General features: G+C 49.4%; 1 protein-coding gene across 1 annotated transcript in view; it reads left to right on the top strand.

The window, feature by feature from the left end:
• LOC309974019 (maestro heat-like repeat family member 5) overlaps window positions 1–22608 on the top strand; it is a gene marked incomplete at both ends in the record, with an annotated part of 37934 nt that overhangs the window by 7158 nt on the left and 8168 nt on the right. Inside the window, 8 exon segments of the mRNA XM_082858461.1 lie at window positions 716–935; window positions 2451–2503; window positions 6721–6756; window positions 6759–6863; window positions 7487–7609; window positions 8385–8464; window positions 20204–20420; window positions 22100–22155. Of these exon segments, the coding sequence (XP_082714587.1) occupies window positions 716–935; window positions 2451–2503; window positions 6721–6756; window positions 6759–6863; window positions 7487–7609; window positions 8385–8464; window positions 20204–20420; window positions 22100–22155 (890 nt within the window).

Below are 22608 nucleotides of genomic sequence, written 5' to 3'. Positions count from 1 at the left end.
CTCCGCAACGGGAGAGGCCACAACAGTGAGAAGCCCGCGTACCGCAAAAAAAAAAGAATCCACCTGCCAATGCAGGGGACACAGGTTTGAGCCCTGGTCCGGGAAGATATTGCCGTGGAGCAACTAAGCCCTTGCTCCACAAGTACTGAGCCTGCGCTCTAGAGCCCGCGAGCCACAACTACTGCGCCCACGTGGCACAACTGCTGAAGCCCGCGTGCCCTAGAGCCCGTGCTCCACAACAAGAGAAGTCACCGCAATGAGAAGCCCGCGCACCACAACGAAGAGTAGCCCCCGCTCACCTCAAAGCCCACGCGCAGCAACAAACACCCAACGCAGACAAAAATAAATAAATAAAACAAATAAATAAATTTTTAAAAATTTATAAATGATATAACAATTTCATGGGATGATCAAACAGCATCACAGGGACCAGCATCACGTGGGGAGAGACCAGAGACCCCCTCACTTTCAGATGCCACCAAATGCAGGGCTAGGGTTTGCATAGACAGGGCAAGTGGGAACCGTAAGGCAGGCAGGAGGTACAGCACGAGCAAAGGCTCAGAAGCAAGAAGAATGATGACGGGTCTTGGACCAGTCAGCGGACCGGGGATGCTGACAGGCACGTGCAGCTCTGAGCCTGAGATTGGACCCGATCTTCACCTGCCAGCTATGCATGTCGGCCTTCCTCGGTCTCAGTTTTCTATCGAAAAACCAGGTGGATGGTAGCCGTCCTGCCCACCAAACCAGACCACTCTTCCTTTCTGCCCGCACCCGGGAGCTGGAGGAGGGCTACCGGGACGCGGCCAGCAACGTGCTGGTGGCCACCTGCAGGCACTGCTGGCGGCTGGTGGCCCAGCACCTGGAGACCGAGGTCCTGTCGGGCGTCCTCCAGCACCGCAGCCTCCTCTACGTGATGGGCGTCCTGACCTCTAACGGTATGTCCCGTGCTCAGGGCCTGGGCTGGGCCACCCTCTGTCCCCAGGCCAGCAGGGGGAGGGGGAGGTCATGAGGAGAGAGCAGGAGGGGGCGTGCAGGGCTGCTGATCCGCGGGACACACACAGGCTGTGCAACAGTGAAGCATCCCCGTGCCAGAGGGCCATGGGCTATGGCCCGAGCACTCCCGCAGCCCATCTCCCCTCGGCCAGCCTGGGCCACTTCGGGACTCCCAGGGTAGGGCACCAGCGGCTAGCCGAGCTGCCCATCCCCACTAGCCCGTGCTCCCGCTGTCAGCATTTCGACAACAGGCCTGGACAGAATCGGGACGGAGCGAGGAAGCCCAGGAGGCAGGCCTGCCCTGCCACGTGGTCCTCTCCCCGGATCACTGGCAGGCGGGGAGGCCAAGCTCACAGAGGCTGTGCGACGGGCCTAGTCACCCAGCCTCACGTCCTGGGCCTGTGGGGTCCAGGTCTCTGTGTTTCCTCAGCAGCCGCTGCCTCTGAGCCACTGGAAGGACCGCCTGGATAGTGGGGGTCTCTGAGAACCCCCAGAGAGGACTTACAGGGAAGGGTCTTGCCAGCATGAGGCTCAGCTAATGCAAGACAGCAAACACTGAGCGCCTGTCATGTGCCCGGCTCTGCCCTCAGGAGCTCACAGCCTCCCAGGCAGGCACGCGCCAACTCTCATCCCTCGCTCATTCATCCATTCACAAGCATGAGCTGAGCTCCCTTCTGCCCAGCGGGGGAGGTACCGGGCGGCCCCGGTGGCCATAAGGGAGGGCTTTCCGGAGCAGGCAGCCAAGTCTGAGCCATGCCTTGAGGGATGAGTAGGAGTTCGAGGAGGGAATGGTGTGAGTACACCTCAGGGCCTTAGGGAGGAGCTGGTCAGCAGCCTCGGCGAGGGGTTGAGGTCAGGGGGAGGAAAGGGGGGTGGCAGGCCCTGCTCTCTACAAGGAAGTCTGGCGGGGAGGCCTCAGAGGCCGTGCTTGGGAGTGTGGACTCTTAGCTCAGCTTTGCACCCCGTGCCTGGGGCTGGCAGGCTGGGTGGAGGTCCCTCTTTGCCTTGGGTGACCTCCGAAACCCCCAGGACCATCCCTGAGGCAGCCGCTCCCCCTGAGGTTGGGTTTCCAAAGTTCCGTAAAAGTTTGCAGCCTCCCAATATGCCCCTCTCTCAGCCTCGTTTTCCCACCCTTGAGGGGACCCAAGTACATCCCAAGCAACCATGCCCAGAGGGAACCCTCCATCTACCATTGGTGAGCCTGAGGTCCAGAGAGGGAACGTGACCTACCTGAGGTCACACAGCAAGTGTGGCAGGGCCACAACTCCAGACCAGCTTTCTGGACCCTGAGCCCAAGTCTGGCTCGCCATCCTCTGAGCTCACCTCCCCAATGGAGCCAGAATAGGCAGAGGCAGGACATCAGTCGTCTCCAAGGGATGGGGGAGATGGAGCCCAAGACCCGGTCCTGGCCATGGACATCAGGTCTGGCCTCCAGGGACCCGTCCTCCGTCCCACAGAGGAGATCTTCAAGGAGAGAGAGAAGGCTTGCTGGGAAGAGCAGCTGGCCCAAGTAGGGAGGGAGCTCTGCCACAAGCCCTTCTGCCGGGATGGTGGGGGATGGGAGGCACCTGCTCAGCCCTGGGAGGAGGGAGGAGATCAGGGAGGGAGAGGGAGGGAGGGGACAGAGGGGGAGGCAGGGCGAGGCTGTTACAAATGAGCAACAGGTTTGGAGGGGAGGGGACTTGACCACAGTCATGGGACTGGTCTCTGTGGAGTTGGGATTTGAACCTTGGTCTCTAGGCACCTGGCACAGAGTAAGTGTCCTTCCCACCCACCCTGGGGGCTGGATCTGTGACTGAGGGGCTCAGAGAGGATGCAGAGGCCAGATCTGAGACCAAGGGAGGAAAGAAGAGGTTGGCGTGGACTGAAGTTGCCACAGCCAAGGACGGGTGTCCTGCTGGTCCATCTCCGGCCACACACCACGTGAAGGTTTTGTGTGGCCGGGAAAAGGGACATGGGGCCCTGGCAGACCTGGGTTTAAGTCCAGATTCAACCAAACACTGCTGCGTGTCGGATGACCTACTTTGCCTCTCCGTACCTTAGTTTCCTCATCTGTCAAATGGGGGTAAATGTACCAAACTCAAATGTTCGTTGTGAGATGACAGGAAATAATCCACGTAGTGTTTGGCACTGTGCCTGACAGACAGGAAGCCCTCACTCCCTACATTAGTTATTATTATCATATAGTAGCAGCAGAATAGTAGTAATTAAGTGGCATTTAGTGGAAATAACACCACCAGCAGCAGCAATACAAGTAATTAATAGAAAAATGAGACAGAAAATCACAAGGACACAGAAGACTTGAACAACGTAATTAACCAAATTGATCTAATTGACGTTCCTTTCAAATGTAAATAGAACATTCACCAAGATAGATCATTTGCTGGGCCATATATCAAGTTTCAATAAATTTAAAAGGACTGAAATCAAACAGAGTACATTCTCTGCCCAGAACATCAATTACAGAACGATAGCAAACATACATCTGGAAAAATTCCAAATATTTGGAAGTTAGACAACACTCTTTTAAATACTCCATAGGTCAAAGAAGAAATCACAAAGGAAATTAGAAAATACTTTGAACTGAATGATAAGTAAAACACAATATGAAATTTTGAAAATCTGTGGGGTTCAACAAAAAACAATGCTTAGAAGAAATTTATATTTTTAATGCCTATATTAGAAAAGAAAAAAGTGTATAAGATCTAATTCCTAAACCTCCATTTTAAGAAACTATCCCCGAAAGTGCAAATTAAGCCCAAAGTAAGTAGAGGGAAGAAAATAATAAAAAGTAGAGTAAAAATCAAAGCAATTTTTTAAACGGACAAGCAGTAGAGAGTGAATAAAACCAAAAGCAGGTTATTCAAAAAGATTGATACAATGATAAGCTCCTTGATAGGCTGATCAAGAAAATAAAAAATATTCAGTAACAGCAAAGAAACAATATCACTGCACACCCTTTAATATGGAATGGTAATAAAATATGATTCCAATAAATTAGGCAATTTCGATTGAATAGACTAACTCCTTAGAAAACACAAACTACCAAACTGACGCGAGAAGAAACAGAAAGTCTGAGAAGTCCTGTATTAAAGAAACTGGAGTCATATTTTATAAACCTTCCCACAAAGAAAACTCCAAGCCCAGATACTTTGCTGGTTAATTTTCTATCACAAGTTAAGGCAGACGTAATACCAATTCTATCCAAATTCTCTCAGAAAATAGAGGAAGAAGAAACACTTCCAAAATGTTTTCATAAGGCCAGCACAACTCGGACACCAAAGCCAGACAAAGACATTACAACAAAACTACAGACCAATATCCTTCATGAAGACGGACTCAAAAGTCTTTAACAAAATATTAGCAAAATAAATCCGGCAATATACAAAAAAGTCCACACATGTTCAGCAGCATGGAATTTCTCAGATCCCAGTCCTTTGGGGCTTTCAACGGAGGCTTTGTCAATAGGCACGATTAATGAAATCACTGGCCACTGTGATTAAAGTCAATCTCTAGCCCCTCTCCCCTCTCTGAAAGTTGAGGAGTGAATGAAAGTTCCAACCTTCTAACCATGATTGGTTTCCCTGACAACTTGCCCCCATCCTGTGGTTACCTAAGGGCTTTCCAAAAGCGGAACCGGGCTTGTTATGAACAACAAAAGACACCTTTACTGCTCCAATCACTTAGGAAAGGGTTTTAGAAGTTCTGTGCCAGATGAAAATAGAGATGAAGACCAAATATATATATTTATTATAAATCACAATATCACAAAGAGAAAGGCTCTCAACAAAGTAGGAAGAGGAGGAAACTGACATCTACGAAAACCCTACAACTAACATACCTAGTCACAAATAAATGAACACCTTCCCGCTAAGATCAGAATAAGGCAAAGATGTCCACCCTCTCCACTTCTGGTCAACGTTGCACTGAAGTCCTAACCAGCGCAGTAAGGTAAGAGGAACGGGAACTCAGACACAGATTGCAATGGAAAATGTAAAGCCATCTTTCTTTGCAGACAACATAATTGCATACACAGAAAATCTCACAAAAGTTTTTTTTTTAATGCTAGAACTATTAATTACTAATAATTGAATTTAGCTAGATCTCAGGATACAAAATCAATATGCAAATGTCAATTGAATTTCTATATACTAACAACAAACAATTGGAAAGTAAGGTTTAAAAACACAATGACACAGCCACATGAAAAACATAAAAGACTCAGATAAATTTAACAAAATATGTTCAAGATCTTTACCAACATTGCAAAGAGAAATTAAAGAAAACCTAAATAAATGGAGCTATATGATCATGGATAACAGGAGTCAATAATGTTTAGATGTCAGTTCTCCCAAAATTGATTTATAGATTCAGTGCAATGCCAATCAAAATCCCAACTAACTTTATTATAGAATTAAACATAATCTATAAGTTAAAAGTTTATATGGAAATTTCAAAGGACCTAGAATAGCCAAAACAATCTTGAAAAAGAACAAAGTTAGAAGAATTACACTACCTGATTTCAAGATTTCCTATATAGCTATAGTCCACAAGACAGTGAGAACTGACAGAGATTAAACAAATAAATCGATGGAACAGAATAGAAACTCCAATATAAAACCACACTCATATGGTCGATTAATTTCTTTTACAATGGTACCAAAGCAATTCAATGGGGAGTCTTTTGAACAAGTGGTTCTACAACAATTGCGTATCTAGGGGGAAAAAAGAACTTAACGAAAACACTTCTAGAAGAAAACACAGGAGACAATCTCGCCAACCTTGGGGTAGGTAAATATTTCTTAGGACCCAGAAAGCACTTATCATAAAAAGAAAAAGAAATAGATTAATTAGATTTCATCTAAATTAAAGCTTCTGCTCATCAAACAATACTATGAGGAAGGTGAAAAAAGGGAAACCACAGACATGGAGAAAATATTCACAAGACATATATCTGACAAGGGACTGTATTCAGAGTAAATGAAGAACTCTTACAAAATCAGGGAGAAAAAGACAAACAGACCAATTGCAAAAGTGAATCAAAGATTTAAATAGGTATGTCACAAAGGAAGGCATATGAATGACCAAAAGCCAAAGAAACAACAGTCGATATCTTGAATCCTCAGTGAAATGTCAATTAAAACCCGGGGAGCTGCCACTACCCACCCAGGACAGAGCTCAAAGACTCGACCAAATGCTGGCGGGGAAACTCACACTGCTGGTGGGATGGTGAAACCTCCTTGGAAAATCGACATTGTCTTATACAGTTATGACTCACCAGTTCCACTTTTAGGTGTTAACCCCAGAGGCATGAAACATTCGTACACAAAATTACACATATAGGCATGTTCCCGGCAGCCTTACTCATAAGAGCCTCAAACTGGAAACAACCTGTACTAGGCAGACTCATTCCCTCCCAAAGATCCACCTGAGGAAACTAGAGAAAGAAGAGCGAGTTAAACTGAAACCAAGAGTGAGTTAAACTGAATTGGGAGGTTGGGATTGACATATATACACATATGTATAAAATAGCTAACTAATAAGCACCTGCTGTATAAAAAATAATTAAATTAAATTTTTAAAAAAACTGAAACCAAGCAGCAGAAATGAAATAATAAGATTCAGAGCAGAAATAGAGAAGTGAACTTGAGAATGCATGCAAAAATGTGGACGAGGACTTCCCTGGCGGCACAGTGGTTAAGAATCCGCCTGCTGTTCTGTGCCCAGAACTCGGAGGACATGCGGTGGAGGTGGGCAAGCATCACCTCCTGGCCTGTGGCCAGAGGGCGGACAAGGCCAAGACCCGCATCCTCCCGTGGGTGGACAACGTCTTGTCACGGATGATTTTCTTCTTCCACTACAACTTCTGGGTGTGACCCCCCGCGGCCCCTGGAGCCCGCCAGAACCGGGGTCTGAGAATTCCAGACCTTCCAGGGCCTTGAAGCCCACCTCCCCACTCCCCCCCCCCCACCCTGGGCTCCTACTCCATCGTTCCCACCTAAGGCTTCATGGGCTTCCGTGAGGACCCCCTCCCTCCACCGCCCCCCTTAAAGAAAACCCTGGGCTCTCACTTGGGGGAATTGGAAGTCCGGGTGACTGCCCATCACAGCCTGTGATGACGGTCCCCTGACTCTACACCCTGCACCAGAGGCTTCCACCCTAGTAACTCTGAGGGGCTATGCAGCCTGTGAGACCACCGCACACTTGAGGCCTTTGGGCCTGGGGTGGCCACACATCACGAGAAGCTGAACACTGAGCTTCTTACGGGCACTTCCTGATGCTTAAGCCTCATCGACGTATTCGCACTGCTAAACGAAATCACCAGTTCCCGCGTCAAAAGAACACCCAGCTACGTGGCCCCAGAGCTGGAGGCCTCTGCTGAGCCCCCTTGAGCGGAGGCCCCGCTGCCACATGTGACTGCGGCTCTCCTGCCCCTCTGGTGCTCCCACTCCCTGACCCCGCCCCCTTGCCCCACCACCTGACCCCTTGCCAGGACGAAACCCTGAAGCAGAGCTTCCTCATGGCCATCCTCATGCTGGTGGGGGCTGTCAGCCGCAACGAGGGCGCCCAAAGCTACGAGCTCTCCCAGGTCTCTGAGTTCTTCGAGTGTCTGATGGTGAGTGCAAGGTCCTGGGGCAGAGGAAGGGCTTCCCGGGACAGAGGGGGCACCTCCCTCAGAGCAGCAACATTCATGAGAGGCACCCACTGGAAAAGGTTGGGCCGATTGGATTTCTAGAGCGTGTACAAGCCCCTCACAGGCTTTCACACCTGGAAGCACATCCATGGCCCCCACATGACTTGGTTCCTACAGGGACCCTGAGCTGGCCAGTTACATCCGCTGCACACCTGATGTGGCTGAGACCCAGAAAGGCCAGCGCCGTCCATTCTGCTAATACTGACCTAGCTCACACCACTAGTTACTAGAGATTCTGGCCTCACAGAACCCCTGGGATAGTGGAGGAAACACACAAGTGATGGACGATTATATAGTGATAATAAAAATAATAACAGCTCTCATTTACTGAGCCCCTGCTGGGACTCAGACACTCTGCTTCTCATGCCTTGCTTCACGTGTAACACAAGGGCAACAACATCATGTTTTCTGTGACTAAAAGAAGCTCAGAGCAGTTTGGAGACTTGCCCAAGGTCATGCAACTCGTATGGGGGTAGCCAGGATTCAGACATGACTTGTCTATTCTAAAGTCTATGCTCTAGTTGTCTAAGTGGGGGCCAGGCCACAGAGACCCGTCTGGGTAGGTGAGGGTCTAGAGCATAATCCTGTGGGTTGCAGGGGTGCTGGGCACCAAGGTCTTTAGGCAGGGTTGAGACTTGGTGGCGGAAGTGACATAGGTCCAGGGGTGAGTGACTCAGCCTTCACCTGGGATTTCCAGCTTCTGATGGAGAAGGAGCCCCAGGACACGCTGTGCGCATCGACTCGCCAGCAGGCCATCCACATCATCTCCAGCCTCTGGTAGGCTCCCCAACCCCACCCAGGACCTTGCTCAGCATCAAACAGCACCTCACAGCTCAGGCTTGGTACCAGCAGGACAGTGAGCGGGGAGAGATCAGACAGCAACACCCTACTGGGCAGGGCTAGGGACCTGAGCCAGTGCAGGCCACAGTAGGTGGGAGGTGGGCAGCTTATGGAGGCCAGAGCCACTGGGGCACAGCCACTCCCCAGAGTGAGCGGACCCACCCAGACACTCAAGGTCAGAGCCGTCATTCATGGTGAGACTCCAGATTCTATGGGCACTTGAAAAGGTGTTTTCTCCTGTTATCAGGTGTAGGACTTGCTATGTACCTGTAAGATTTACTTTACTGATTGTGGTGTTTAGGTCTTCCACCTCCTCGCTTAATGTGTGTCCATCTGATCTGCCTTGTCCTGAGAATGGTGTGTTAAAGTCTCCTATTGTTAATGTGTTTCTATCTATGTATCCTTCCATCTCCTGTAGTTTTTACTTCATAGGGTTTTTACTTCATAAGGTTCATAATGTTATTTGGTGCCCATATTCATAAGTGTTATATCTTCTTTACGAATTGTGACTTTCAGCGTTAAAAAGTGCCCTGCCTTGTCACATTTAATGCTTTGAGGGCTTGAATTTTCTTATCAGCATCACTACCTCTGCTCTCCTATTTTTTCCCATTTGCCCAGTATGGATTTGCCCATGCTTTTATTTTAACCTTTCAGAATCCATTTGCTTTAGGTATCATCCTATATATAGCCTATAGTTTGGTCTTGATCTGTAATCCAAATTGAAAATCTTTTTATTTTAATAAGTGAGTTAAGTCCATTCACATTTATTGATATGACGGCTATGCTGAATCTCAACTCTGTAATATTTTGTAATTGCATGTGTTTTATTTGCTGGTTTTTTTTCTATGAGATGTGTATTCTTTGAGCTTTAGTAGTCTTTTTAATTTAGGAAGGGTTGTATTTTTGTTCTAGTTGCTACGTTTGTACTCCTAACCTATTTTAATGCCCTTAGTCCCTTGTTTTCTTATTTAACCTTTTAATATCTGGTTTACCCATTTTTATTGACATCCTTAAACTCCCATCCACTGCCCATATAACAACCAGTGAGATTATTCGTCCCTTCTCCTTCTGTTTTCATTTGCACACTTCAAAATGTGCAGTGTAGTCACCCACCTTCCTCCTTACATTTGCTTTGAGTGAGTACACACACTCACCCTAAGTCCCTTTGCCAAAGAGTTCTAGTCATCTCTTCGCTTGACAAAGCTCGTCCTCTGAGAGGTTCCTCAGGAAGGTTCATGGGTCAGGGCACCCCAGGCTCTTTTATGACGGGCAGCTGGGCTGGATATAAAGCCCTTGGTTCACACTTTCTTTTATTAAGTTTTTTATTGTTTGTCTTTTGTTTTGTTTCTGGCCATGCCGTGCTCCGTGTGGGATCCTACTTCCCAGACCAGGGATTAAACCCGTGTCCCCTGCATTGGGAGCACAGAGTGTCAACCACTGGACCGCCAGGGAAGTCCCTAAGTATTTTTTTAATGCTGCTCAATTGTTGCCTTGCTTTGTTTTTGAAAAGTCTGATGAAAAAAAAAATTTTTTTTTTTTTGCCTTTGTAAGTTATTTGATCTTTTTGTCTGGAGACCTTGGAACTTTTTTCTTTATCTTTGAAATATAACAATTTTACTAAGAAATGTCTCAGAATTGATCATTCTGTGTTAATTTTCCCAGGTACCCGGTGAGTCTTTTGAATATGTAGATTTAAGTCTTTTGTTGTTATTGTTTCTGGAAAGTTCTCTAGGTTGTCATTTTTTTCTTCCAGTTTTATTGAGACATAATTGGACGTACAGCACTGGGTAAGTCTAAGGTGTACAGCATAATGATTTGACTTACATAGAACATGAAATGATGACCACAGTAAGTTCAGTGAGCATTCACCATGGCACAGAGATACAAAAGAAAAGAAAAAGAAATTCTTTTCCTTGTGATGAGAACTCAGGATTCACTCTCTTAACAAGTTTCATATATAACACGCAGCAGTGTTCATTCTCTTAATCATGGTGTACATTACATCCCTAGTACTTCTTTATCTTATGACTGAAAGTTTATACCTTTTGACCACCTCCATCTAATTCCCCCTCCCCCAACCCCTACCTCTGGTAGCCACAAATCTGGTCTCTCTTTCTATGAGTTTGTTTGTTTGTTTGTTTTGAAGTATAATTGACCTGCAACACTGTGTTAGTTCCTGGTACACAACATAAAGATTCTATATTTCTATACATTTCAAAATGATCACCATGATAAGTCTAGTTACCATCTGTCACCACACAAAAATATTACATTATTATTGACTATATGCCCAACGCTGTATGTTTCATCCCTGTGATTTATTTATTTTGTAACTGGACGTTTGTACCTCTTTATCTCCCTCACCTATTTCTCTCTTGGTTATAGTTTTAAATAGTAGTTCTGTTCCATTGTTGTTTTTCTTCTTCAGAGACTCCAGTAATTCAAATGCTAGTCTTTCCTTGCCTGTCTTCCATTTCTCCTACTTTCTCTGTGACCCTTTTTACTTCTCTTAAATTCATCTTTATTCTCTTGGTGGTCTTTCTACTTTTCCTCAATGCCCCTTTCTAGTTTTCATTTGAGTCTTCTCTCTCTTGAGCACCTTGAATTCTTTTTTTCACTTATGAATTCAATCAACTCTCTTTTCCTTTCTTATTAGAGGCTTTTTTTTTTTTGGTCCTTTTTGAATTTATAATTCAAGGTGGTTTTTCATATCTTTAAAGGCTTGCTTGAGTATATTGGCCTGCATGTGGGGTGTTGTCTTACACTTTTATCTGAATCATGGTTGTTTTTCAGGGGAGGAATTTTCTCATTGGATGTGTGATTTTTTTTTTTTTTTTTTTGCGGTACGCGGCCCTCTCACTGTTGTGGCCTCTCCCGTTGCAGAGCACAGGCTCCGGACGCGCAGGCTCAGCAGCCATGGCTCACGGGCCCAGCCGCTCCGTGGCATGTGGGATCTTCCCGGACCGGGGCACGAACCCGTGTCCACTGCATCGGCAGGCGGACTCTCAACCACTGAGCCACCAGGGAAGCCCTGGATGTGTGCTTTTGTTTTCCAGGGGTTTTTGCAGTAACTCTATGGGTCTATTAATTTTTCTCCTGTTTATATGCAACACTATTAGACTGTTTTGTAGAATTTCAAGTTCAATGGCACCCTCTTCTGTCAGTATACCAAAGTCCAGGTAACTTAGCAGATTTTTAGTTTTGGTGGTAGGTGAAAGGATTATGTATCCTCCAGTATGGGGTGTCCTTTTTCTCTTGTAGGACCTTAAATTTTTCCTTTTTGTGCCATTACCTTTCACCAACCAATTTCAAAGGGTACTTCTTTCTTTTTTGCCCTTTTTTTCTCCCCAAAGCTGTGTGTGTTGAATGCCGCCCTTCAAATGAACATTCTTTTCAGTCCCTTTCTTGTGGTCAGTGCTCTGGTTTAGTTGGTGTCTTTCTTCTTTATTGTTTCATATTTTCAGACTTAAGATGGACTTTGTCTTCCTGAAGGTGATTTAGATCAATTCTGAGCCCTGTTGCCAGGTCCTGTCTCCTCCCCTCTCCATAGTTTCTCTCATCCTCCTTTTATCTGCCACAGAGCCTCATGGTGGAACAGGGGTGGGGTGGGAGTGTGAGAGACTGCAGGCCGGGGCTGGCAGAGCTCTCTTCTGCTTATACTGTGTTGAAGTCTGGGTGTTCTCTGAGGTCACATTGTGTGGTTTAATTTTCTCTTCTTCCTGCTGTGTTGTTTTTCAAGGAAATTTTGAGAGGTGGTGGCGGGGGGGGGGACCCAGGCAGCCACTGTTGTCCCCAGCTGCCCAGGTCTATAGTTCAGTTTTATCTGTATTGGAATTTATACCTTATTTCCTCAGTTCTAAGAAGCACATTTTTCACACATCAACATCTATGAAGTGGGAGCACATTTTACATTGATGGTGCCTCACACCTGGAATGATGTAGGGTTCTCAGTCCCCTGGGGGCACTCTCATCCTGACACCGTTTCAAGTTTAAAAGTCTCTGCTGGAGGGTGTTTGGTGGGGGGCACAAGGGTGGTGCGATTCAGACCCCAAAGTGGGTTTTGTGGTTTGCATTCTCAGGAGCGCCATCCTCCTTCCCCACAGGGTGCTCAGTGACACCGGTTTTCTTGCTGTTCTTTCTGCAAGGCAGGGGTTTTATTTCCTTTTGTTTTGCTTTATCCCATTGACACTGTACACACAGCCCTTGGGGTCCAACCTTTTTGGTGGGGCCCCTATTAGACTCCCATCTTGGATACCTTTTCTTTCTTAGTAGTGCGTGAAATAATGGTGGCGTGTCCTAAAGTATAAACAGAATTGCGTGATATGAGCCCTTCCAGTATTCTTTCGTTATCTGGCTTTTTCCCTCAACATCTTGTGCTTAAGTCTCCTCCCGATATGCTCCATATAGCTGGAGTCCATTCCTTTTGGTGGCTGTGTAGGATCCCATCCTATGAACACCAGCTACCCTTCTTACTATGGATGGACATTCGGGTTTAGGTCTGTGGCTCACGCTGCTGTGAATTTGGCCATCCATGTGCTCTGAGGCACATCTGCCTTCAATCTCCACAGTGCAGGCGTGGCGCCAACACCAACAGACGATGCAAAATGTTTCTAAAGTACTGAAACCACCTCTCATTCCCACAGTATTTTGTGAAGAGTTCCTGTTGCTCTACCTCTTCACGAACACTTAACATCAACTTTCTAGTCAACCATCAAAATTTCAGCCAATCTTGTGGGTAGTATTAATCATATTTCCATGTTAATTTTCACTTTGCTGATTAAATAAGGAGGTTGTACATCTTTTCATGCCCTTTTTGGCCACTGGAACGGCGTCTTTGGTGATGCCTGTTCAGGTATCCTGCACATTTTTCTGTTGGGTCGTCCCTCTTTTTCTTATCGATTTCTAGGAATTCTTTATGTACAGTAATCTGGATACAAGGTCTCAGCTGATTCTATGTTAAATATCTTCTTCCACTTTGCAGCTTTCCTTTCGCTCCCTTACTAGGTCCTTTGAGGAAAAGGAGTTCCAAGTTCCATCATTCATTCTCAGACATTACCTTATAAAAATCCTAGAGTTTGCCTTTCTCATTCAGCCCTCCAACCACCCACATCATGGAGGTGCTAATCGGGCTCCAGTTTCTTCTAAACGTCCAGCATCCTTTATCGAGTTCCCCACCCTGTTCCTGCAGCTCTGGGTGCTTGTTCCCTGCAGTCAAGGGTTGTGTGCTGAGGGACTTCCCTGGTGGCGCAGTGGTTAAGAATTCGCCTGCCAATGCAGGAGACATGGGTTCGAGCCCTGGTCCGGGAAGATCCCACATGCTGCAGAGCAACTAAGCCCACATGCCACAACTACTGAGCCCACGAGCCACAACTAGAGAAAGCCCGCACGCAGCAACAAAGACCCAATGCAACCAAAGATAAATATAAAATAATAAATACATTTTTTTAAAAAAAAGAGCTGTGTGCTAGGGACCTGCCTTTGGGCTCTCCCTGCTCGGCACTGCTCTGCTTGTCTGTGCCTAGGCCAACACCCAAGGTTCTCATTCCTACAACTTTATATTAATTCACCTCCCCTGATCCAGAAAGGCCTCCCCCTCCTCCTTCCACAAGACTGTCTTGGCCATTCCTGGCCCTTTGCATTTCTACATCACTTTTAGAATCATTGCCCAGCTTCCTCGTTTTCTCTTTTTCCTCTTTCACCCTCGGGCACCTGCTTTTACTGCCCTGGCCCTCAAAGCTGGACTAGGAATGATCCTTGCTTTGTCACACTCGTCCGTCACGGCTCTATGCACGGCCTGCTTTAATTTAGTTCTTTACTTAGAGCAAGGATTCTTCTCAGTAATCGAATGCACACTTGTGAAGCTGTCACCCGTACAGAAGCCAGGGCCCTAGTTATGGACTACATCTAAGGACAGGGCTGCCCACCGTCACTGCTTCCATCCCCCTGGCTCATCCACCCTCATTTTTTTGCTTTCTTTTTATATCGTGAGATTGCATCTAAACATATTCTTAAAAACATTTTATTTGTAGTTTCAATAATTTTATATAAAGAGTATCATGCTGCCTGTAGTCTTTGGAGACCTTTTTTCGCCACCCTGATATTAATGTAGATTTTTCGATCTTGATTGTCTATTCTAATCTAAATCTAGTAACACCCGTTTTCCTTTCTTTAGTATTGCATTGTATGTCTCTTTCCATTTTTTTAAATAGACTTTTCTTTTTTTGGAGCTGTTTTAAGTTTGCAGAAAAATTGAGCAGAAAGTGCAAAGTTCCACGTACTTCCCTCCCCTGCCAGGCTCCTTTCTTGGTAACATCTTGCCTTAGTGTGGTATGTTTGTTACAATTGATGAGCCAATATTGATATATTATTATTAACTAAAGTCTATAGTTTACATTACAGTTTGCTCTTGGGGGTGTACATTCTAGGGATTTGGACACATGTACAGTGAGTGACAAGCATTCACTATTACAGCATCATACAGGTTAGTTTCACTGCCCCCCAACCCCCTGTGCGCTGCCTATTCATCCCTCCCTCCCACTAAACCCCTGGCAACCACTGATCTTTTGACTGTCTACATGGTTTTCCCTTTTTCAGAATGTCACAGAGCTGGAATCATACCATACGTAGCCTTTTCAGGTTGGCTTCTGTCACTTTCTGACATGCTTTCAGGTTCCTCTGTGTCTTCATGGCAACCACTCTCACTCCTAGGAACTCTTTCTCTTTCTTATTTCTTTTTTTTGGGGAGGGGTGGTGGGGTGAAATGATCACCACAGTAAGTTTAGTTAACAGTCATCATCATTCATAGTTACAGATATTTGGTCCTTGTGGTGAGCTATTCTCTTAGCAAGTTGCAAATATACCACACAGCGTTAACAGCTACGGTCGCGGTGCGTGCGTTACGTCCCCGGGACTTAACTTATTTTATACCTGGAAGTCTGTACCTTTTGACCCTCTTCACCATTTCGCTTACCTCTGCCTGCTCACCTCTAGCAACCACCAGCATGTTCTCCGTAGAGATGAGCTGAGTCTTTGTTTGTTTGCTTTGGGTTTTGTTTTCATTTTGGATTCCACATGTAAGCAAGATCATGTGGTATTTATCTTCCTCTGTCTGACCTATTCCACTAAACCTAATGCCCTCAGGGTCCATCGATGTTGTCTCAAATGGCACGATTTCCTTCTTTCTTATGGCTGAATAATATTTCATTATATATATATGCTACATCTTCTTTATCCATTCACGTGCTGATGGGCAATTAGGTTGTTTCCATATCTTGGCAATTGTAAATAATGCTGCTATGAATGTGGGGGTGCATATATCTTTTCAAGTTAGTGTTTTCGCATTTTTCAGATAAATTCCCAGAAGAGGGATTGCTGGATCACGTGGTGGTTCACTTTTTAGTATTTTGATGAATCTTCATACAGTTCTCCCTAATGGCTGCACCAATTTACATTCCCGCCAACAGTGTACAAGGGTTCCCTTTTCTCCACATCCTTCTCAACACTTGTTAGTTCTTGTCGTTTTGATAATAGGTGTGAGATGATACCTCATTGTGGTTTTGACTTGCATTTTCCTCATGGTGAGTGATGTTGAGCATCTTTTCACGTACCTGTTGGCCACCTGTGTGTCTTCCTTAGAAGAATGTCTATTCAGATCCTCTGCCCATTTCTTAATCGGATTGTGTGGGGAGTTTTTGTTTGTTTGTTTTTGCTATTGAGTTATGTGTGCTTCAAGTATTTTGAATATTAACCCCTTTTCATAAATATGATGTGCAAATATTCTCTCCCATTCGCTAGGTCGCCTTTGCATTTTGCAGATGGTTTCCTTTGCTGTGCAGAAGCGTTTTAGTTTGAAGTTGTCTCGCTTTGTTGATTTTTGCGTTTGCTGCCTTTGCTTTCGGCGTCAGATCCAAAAGAATGATTGCCAAGACTGACGTCAAGGAGCTTACCACCTAGGTTTTCTTCTAGGAGTTTTATGGTTTCAGGTCTTATATTCAAGTCTTTAATCCATTTCGAGTTAATTTTTGTGTGTGCTGTAACATAGAGGTCCAGTTGCATTCTTTTGTACGTGGCTGCCCAGTTTTCCCAGCACCGTTTGTTGAAGAGACTGTCCTTTCCCCATTGCATGTTCTTGGCTCCTTTGTTGTAAATCAATTGACGAGGTCTGCGTGGGCTTATTCCTGGGCTGGGAACACTTTCCTGACTTGGCTCCCGGAGCCCACCCTCACCTGGCTCCTCCGCCACAAGCCTAGCCGCTCCTGCACAGCCTCCTGGCTGCTTCCTCCTGTGCCCCTGGCTTCTTAACGCAGGGGCCACAGGGCTGAGCCTCAGGCCCCATCTTCACTTACACTCCCTGCCCTGGTGGCCACTTCCAGCCCCCTGGTTTAAATATCACCTAAGCCCAGGCGCCTCCCGAATGTTCGCCCTGGCCGGATGCACGGGGATGTCTAATGGGCGTCCACTTGCCACGTGCAGGCCACCCCCTGACCCTGCCCTGCACCTGTTCGTCTTGCCAGCTCCTGTGTCAGACGTGGAGATTCATCCTCCAGCTTCAGGCCAAAGCTCTCGGTGTCGCCTTGGCTCTCTTCTCCACCCCTCAGCCCATCCCCTGGGAAGCCCTGCGGTCCACCTGCCTCCATCTCCCCCAGCCGCCGACACCACCACCCTAGTTAGGACATAACGAGCTCTCACTGCGCGTCCTGGCCCGTTTCCAGCCCCTCCGTCCCAGCAGCCAGAGTGGTCCTTTAAAACTAGGTCGGATCACGTCTCTTCTCCACTCCAAACATTCCAGTGGCCCCCATGTCAAAACCTTTACGGCACCCAACAAGTCGTGACGCTGCCCCACGACCTCACTGTCCTCCTGCCCTCCGCTGCTCAGGCCACGCCGCCCACACTGGCCCTGAACACACCACGCAGGCCACCATCTCAGAGCTGCAGCCTCTCCCATTGCTCTCAGGTCTCCGCAGGCACCCCCCTTCTTAGCGGAGGCCTCCCGACTGCCCTGCTTACAGTCGAGGACACCCAGATGCGTCCTCCTGCCATGCCCCCTCCTGCCGTGCCCCATCCTGCCCTGCTTTACGCACGTGGGGTAGTGTCTGACGCACCATTGTTTGCTGCCCAAGTCAAACCCTAGGGGGGTCACGCCCAGGATTCTTACTGGTTCTGTCTCTGCCCAGTACCCTGGGACGTTGCCTGACTGTGACGGTGCCCAGTACAGAGGTGCCAACTGAGTGACAGACACCCACAGGGAGTAGAATAGAAGCCTTGGCCCTCTGTGCACCCTCGCTCCTGGGGACCATCTCACCTAAGCCCCTCGAGGCTTTGCCCTCGAGAGGTGAAGTGACTTGGCCAAGGTCACCCGGCCAGCACGGGGCAAAGCAGGGATTTGAGTCCAGGCCCTTCTCACTGCAAAGATGCCACTTCTAGGTGGGTGGTGACCTCACTCTGGAATCTCCCAGAGTCCTCTGAGCCCACTCAGCCAGTGTCAGATGGGACTGGTATGGCCTCCCCAGTGCTCAAGGGCAGCCCCCCTGGGGTGTCTCTGAAAGCTGGGGGTTGCAGCTCATCAAACCCCCCAACTATGCCCTCCCCGCCCACACCCCATCATTCCAGGGTCCCTCCTGCCCCTCCAGCCCCTTCCACCCAGCACTCAGGCCCAAAGACACCTAGCAAAGAAAACAAAAGGGCCGTCATGGTCACTGACACTGGAGAGCCCCGGTGCCCCCTGCCTCCCCCAGTCTTGCAGGGCCATGCTTCCCCCCGACCTGGCAGAAAGGCCATGGGACTAGGCAGGCCTGACCTGCACCATCTCCCCGTTACGAGGCAGGGCCCTGATCAGAGCACATCCTGTCTCCAGTCCTCAGTTTCCTCACGTGCAAAATGGGCACAAGGACACTGAAAAGCTCTGCACACACCAGTGATGGCCCCTAAGTTGACCCAGGTTGGTGCCAGGGGAGCTGGACCCCAGGAAACCCAGGCTTAGGATGAAGCAGCCATGGCAGGCTTCCGGGAGGAAGTGACTGTAGGACGAGCCCTAAAGGCTGAGCGGGAATAGGCCAGGTGAGGAGGCCAGAGGCCGGAGAGGAGGCTTCCTCTGAGCCACACAGCATGTCTGTGCATTGCTGAGCTAGAGCCCATAGAACGGCAGGGATGCCTGCCCAGCCACCACTCGGCCCCTGCAGGCAGACGCCCTCCGGGTTCCCTTGCACAGGGCGCCGGACCCGGCACGTTTTCGCTCTGATGCGCTGGACCGTTGTCAGCCTCCCCCCACCCCGCTCCTGACCAGTGTGGACTGGCCCCTGTGGGAGGGTCGTGGCCCGGGCTGGCGGGCTTGCCTTCCTCTGCACTGCGGCGTATCTGGAGAAATCCATTAAGCGAGACGTTAAAAGCCGCGGGGCGACCTCTTTTCATTTGTTGGTATCATGATGAGCTTCACACAAGCTGTCAGTTTTAACAGCTCTCCCCAAGACACTCACTGAAAAAAACTGTCACTTCTCTCATATTGCTTCTGAATTCGAATGTGCACCAAGTTCCTTTTTTATTCAAATCAACCATGCAAAATGCATGAATCTTCCCTAATAAGCTGTTAAAACGTTCTCCTTCCAGAAACAGGAGGGTTAGGAGAAAGCTATGATGAACTGCCTGGTCCATCAGCTTCCCTCCGCCGCCCCATGGGGTCCAGCTTCCCCTTCTCCCCTTACCACCCCCCCACTGCCCTCCACCCCTTAGTCAGGTCAGACCTCGCCTGTGCTCAGAACCCTCCCTGCTTCCTCCCCCTTCAACTCTGAGAAGGGCCCAACCCTGCCAGTGGCCCACTGGTCCTTCCTCATCTGGGTGCCTGTCTCCTCCAGGACCTCAGCTCCTGCCACAAGCCCCCACCATCCATGCACACCCTCTGCCCCAGCCCCAGCATCTTCCTGCCGTTTCCCAAACCCAGCACACTCCTGCCTCGGGACCTTTGCAGCTGCTGCGCCCTCTTCCTGGGGTGCTCTTCCCCCAGTAGCCTCACCTCCTGTGGTCTCTCAACCATCTTCTCTAAAACAGCAGCCCTCCTCCCTCCCTGCTGTGTTCTCCCCCAGCCCATCCCAGCTACAGCTGTCATCTGTGCCCCATATAATGGGGGCTCCGGGGAGCAGGGACATATGTCTGTCGCACACAGGTCTCCCCCATAGAACAGGATGGCTGTCACCTCACGGGGAGCACCAGGGGGCCTTCTGCTCAGGCTCAGCTGTGTCAAGATGCGCCAGCAGCCTCAGCCCTCCCCCCCTCCCACCTCGCAGGTCCTGGCTTTTCTCTGGGCGGGTCCTCCCGGAAGAGAAGGGCGAGGCCCCAGCAACCACAGGACAGACTCCCATCCTGGGCATGTCTATTGGCTCTAATTGGCCCAGCTTAGTTCACAGGCCCACCCCTGAAACAACTGCCTTGGCCAGGGGCATGTGGGGCTCTGACTGACCAGGTCTGTCTCCCACACCTTCCCTGGAGCTGGGATGGGACCTGGGCCCCTTGCCCAGAGGACAACGGCAATGCGGATACCACCCCAAGGGGCCCGAGAGCACAGCAGGCCAATCGGCAGTGATGTCCGCCAGCCATCAAGGACAGCGACGAGGGCAGCAGCCGCTCCCGGGCCTCAGAGGGCAGCACCACCCAGGCGCGTCACTGTGGCCCCAGGTCTGACACTAGGTGGATGTGGTGGTACCGACAAGGGGGACGGGGGCCGAAGAAGGATCTGGGCACTCACTACCGGGAGGCCCACTGTCTTGTGGGTGCCCCCGGCAGCATGAGGGTGGCACGGGACACCTGTGGCAGCCACGCAAGTCTCAAGGCAGAGTCAGACCAGTCCTGGGCCTCTGAGGTTCCTGACGTCCTGCTGAGCTGTGCCGGCCCCTGGAAGCAACAGGTGAGGGTCTGGCAGGGCTTCCTGCCAGGCAAGGAGCAAGCGTGGACGGCCCTGCCTTGGACTCTCCCTTTCCTTTGCGTCTCTGATGAACAAAACCCCTTCTTTTAGAGACGTTTCCTGCTTTGGTTGGTTCTCAGCAAGGTCCTGCTCCAGGCAATGTCCACCCTGCCCCACAAAGGACTTCCCATTCCTCTTGTTTCATCCATTATGGGCTGAATCTCTTTAACTCTAATGGGACATCTCATTTCTCTTCATTTCAAAGACACTCCCTTCATCCACTTATAGGTATAATCCAACATATTTTCCTTCTTGCCCTGGCTGCCAGGAAGCTCACATAAAATTACTGCTCAGTCATCGCTCACTGTGGCACGGGGGTGCTTCCTTTTGTTTCTCACTTCCTGATTAGTCCTCTTTTCGACTTAAAGCTTTAAGTTTAATTTAAAGCTCTTTTATTTAAAACACTGTTCATAGTCCTGGGTTTTGGCAGTCGACAAGGAACAAATAAGCAGTTAATAATGATATGCTGTTTGGGGCCTGGATCTGAGATCTAAGTTCTCCTCCTAACCCCACTGTGAGCACTCTGAGCTGGTCTCTCCATCTCACGGTCTTGGTTTCTTCTTCTGTGCGATGGGGTTGGTCCCTCCCCAGGTGTTGTGCGGGTCAGGCGCCACAGAGGACTGGGTAGCCTCTATGCTAGGGTGACCAACACTTGGGGCCTCAGTTAAGGGTTAGATCATGACCCCAGCCCAAACGTCTTCTGTTCGATTTGCCCAGTTGGGGTGCCGTGGTCTCAGGCCCAAGGACCTCCTGATTCCTCGGACCCATGGGGGTTGTGACTTCCCAGGGGTTGAGCAGGGATTCCTGAGCAGGAAGGGACAGACGGGAAGGTTGGTGCTCTGCCCCGGTCTGGAGTCCCCAAGGCCCTGCTCGGACCTGCCTCCTTCCCTGGCCCCTGGCCTCAGCCTCGGTCCCCCTTCCACTCTGTGCTCCCCACAGCTCTTGGTCGAAAAGAGGAGAGAAAGGACTAACGGCTTATGTACTCTTTGGCCCACGCTTGCTAAGTGTCCTGTGTGTCCTGCTCTCGTTATTTAATGAATACGGATGGCGTTTGCCGTGTCACAGACCGTGCTCAGTCACCAGAGAGCCATCCCTGCACTCAGGAGCTCAGCCCCATGGAAATGCAGATGGGGTCAAGTGACAGCCCGGTGATGCATGACACACCCTGGAGAGTGCCCTGAAGGAGAGGCACAGCCTCTGCAAAGGATGACCTTGGGGGGCGCCCCCTGCATGTGGTTCCCTGAGGACCCGGCCTCTGAGGACAGACCTGAATGATGGTTAGAGCTCACTGGGTGGGGAAAGGAGGGCAGAGAGCCTTCCAGGCAGGGGTACCCCAAAGAGGAAGGGACAGGAAGGAGGTGACCCAGAGCAGTGGGGGGCTACAGGGGGCTCCGTGCCGCGGAAATGACAGTATCCGGTCGGCACTGGGGCAACGTACAAAGATGAGAAGACAGAGCCGCCTCCTGCAGCTCACGTCAGATGGGGGGACACCAGGAGGGAAGGAAAGGGCCACGCTCCATCTCCTCATCCCCCCGGGACAACAGCGGTCCGTGCCCCGTGGCACTGGTGCACAGGAAGCCCTAGCCCTGTGTGAACCCCGCAGGCTCCCTGCACCCCTGCAGCCCGCCCTCCAGCCCGCCCTCATCTTCAGAGTCGCTCTGCGCCAGGCATCCCTGGGGTGAGGCTGAAGGAGAGAGAGCACGACTTCACCCCAGGAGGAAGGGAGGGGCGTCCTGCATGGCCGGGCTCGGACCCGAGGGCCTCCGTCTTCTGTCGGTCAAGGAGCTGCATGGATTTCAGGCAACAAGAGTCCCTGTGCATTGCCCGGGGTCCTGGGCTGGGGATGGTCTTAGGCTTTAGGGCCCCACAAGTGATGCTGTTCACCCCGAGAGTCAGCAAGGGAGTCCCAAGAATGCCCACATCAGCCAAACGCCATCTTTCCAGAAGCCCTGGTGTGGTGCAGGGACACAGCGACCATGAGAGGAGATGCCCAACGTGCCCCAGGACCAGAAGCTTCCGAGAGTCATCACAGAGCAGACGAAATGCCAGTGTGCCCGGAGCCGCCTTCTCCTGCAACCGGCATCACTCTGGATGAGACCAGTGACCCGGAAAATGCAGCCTCTTTTTAGCG

Source organism: Leucopleurus acutus (genome assembly GCF_964270905.1).
Source record: "Leucopleurus acutus genome assembly, chromosome: 17".
In the NCBI taxonomy this organism is placed as follows: domain Eukaryota; kingdom Metazoa; phylum Chordata; class Mammalia; order Artiodactyla; family Delphinidae; genus Leucopleurus; species Leucopleurus acutus.
This window is presented reverse-complemented; position numbering and strand designations above follow the sequence as displayed.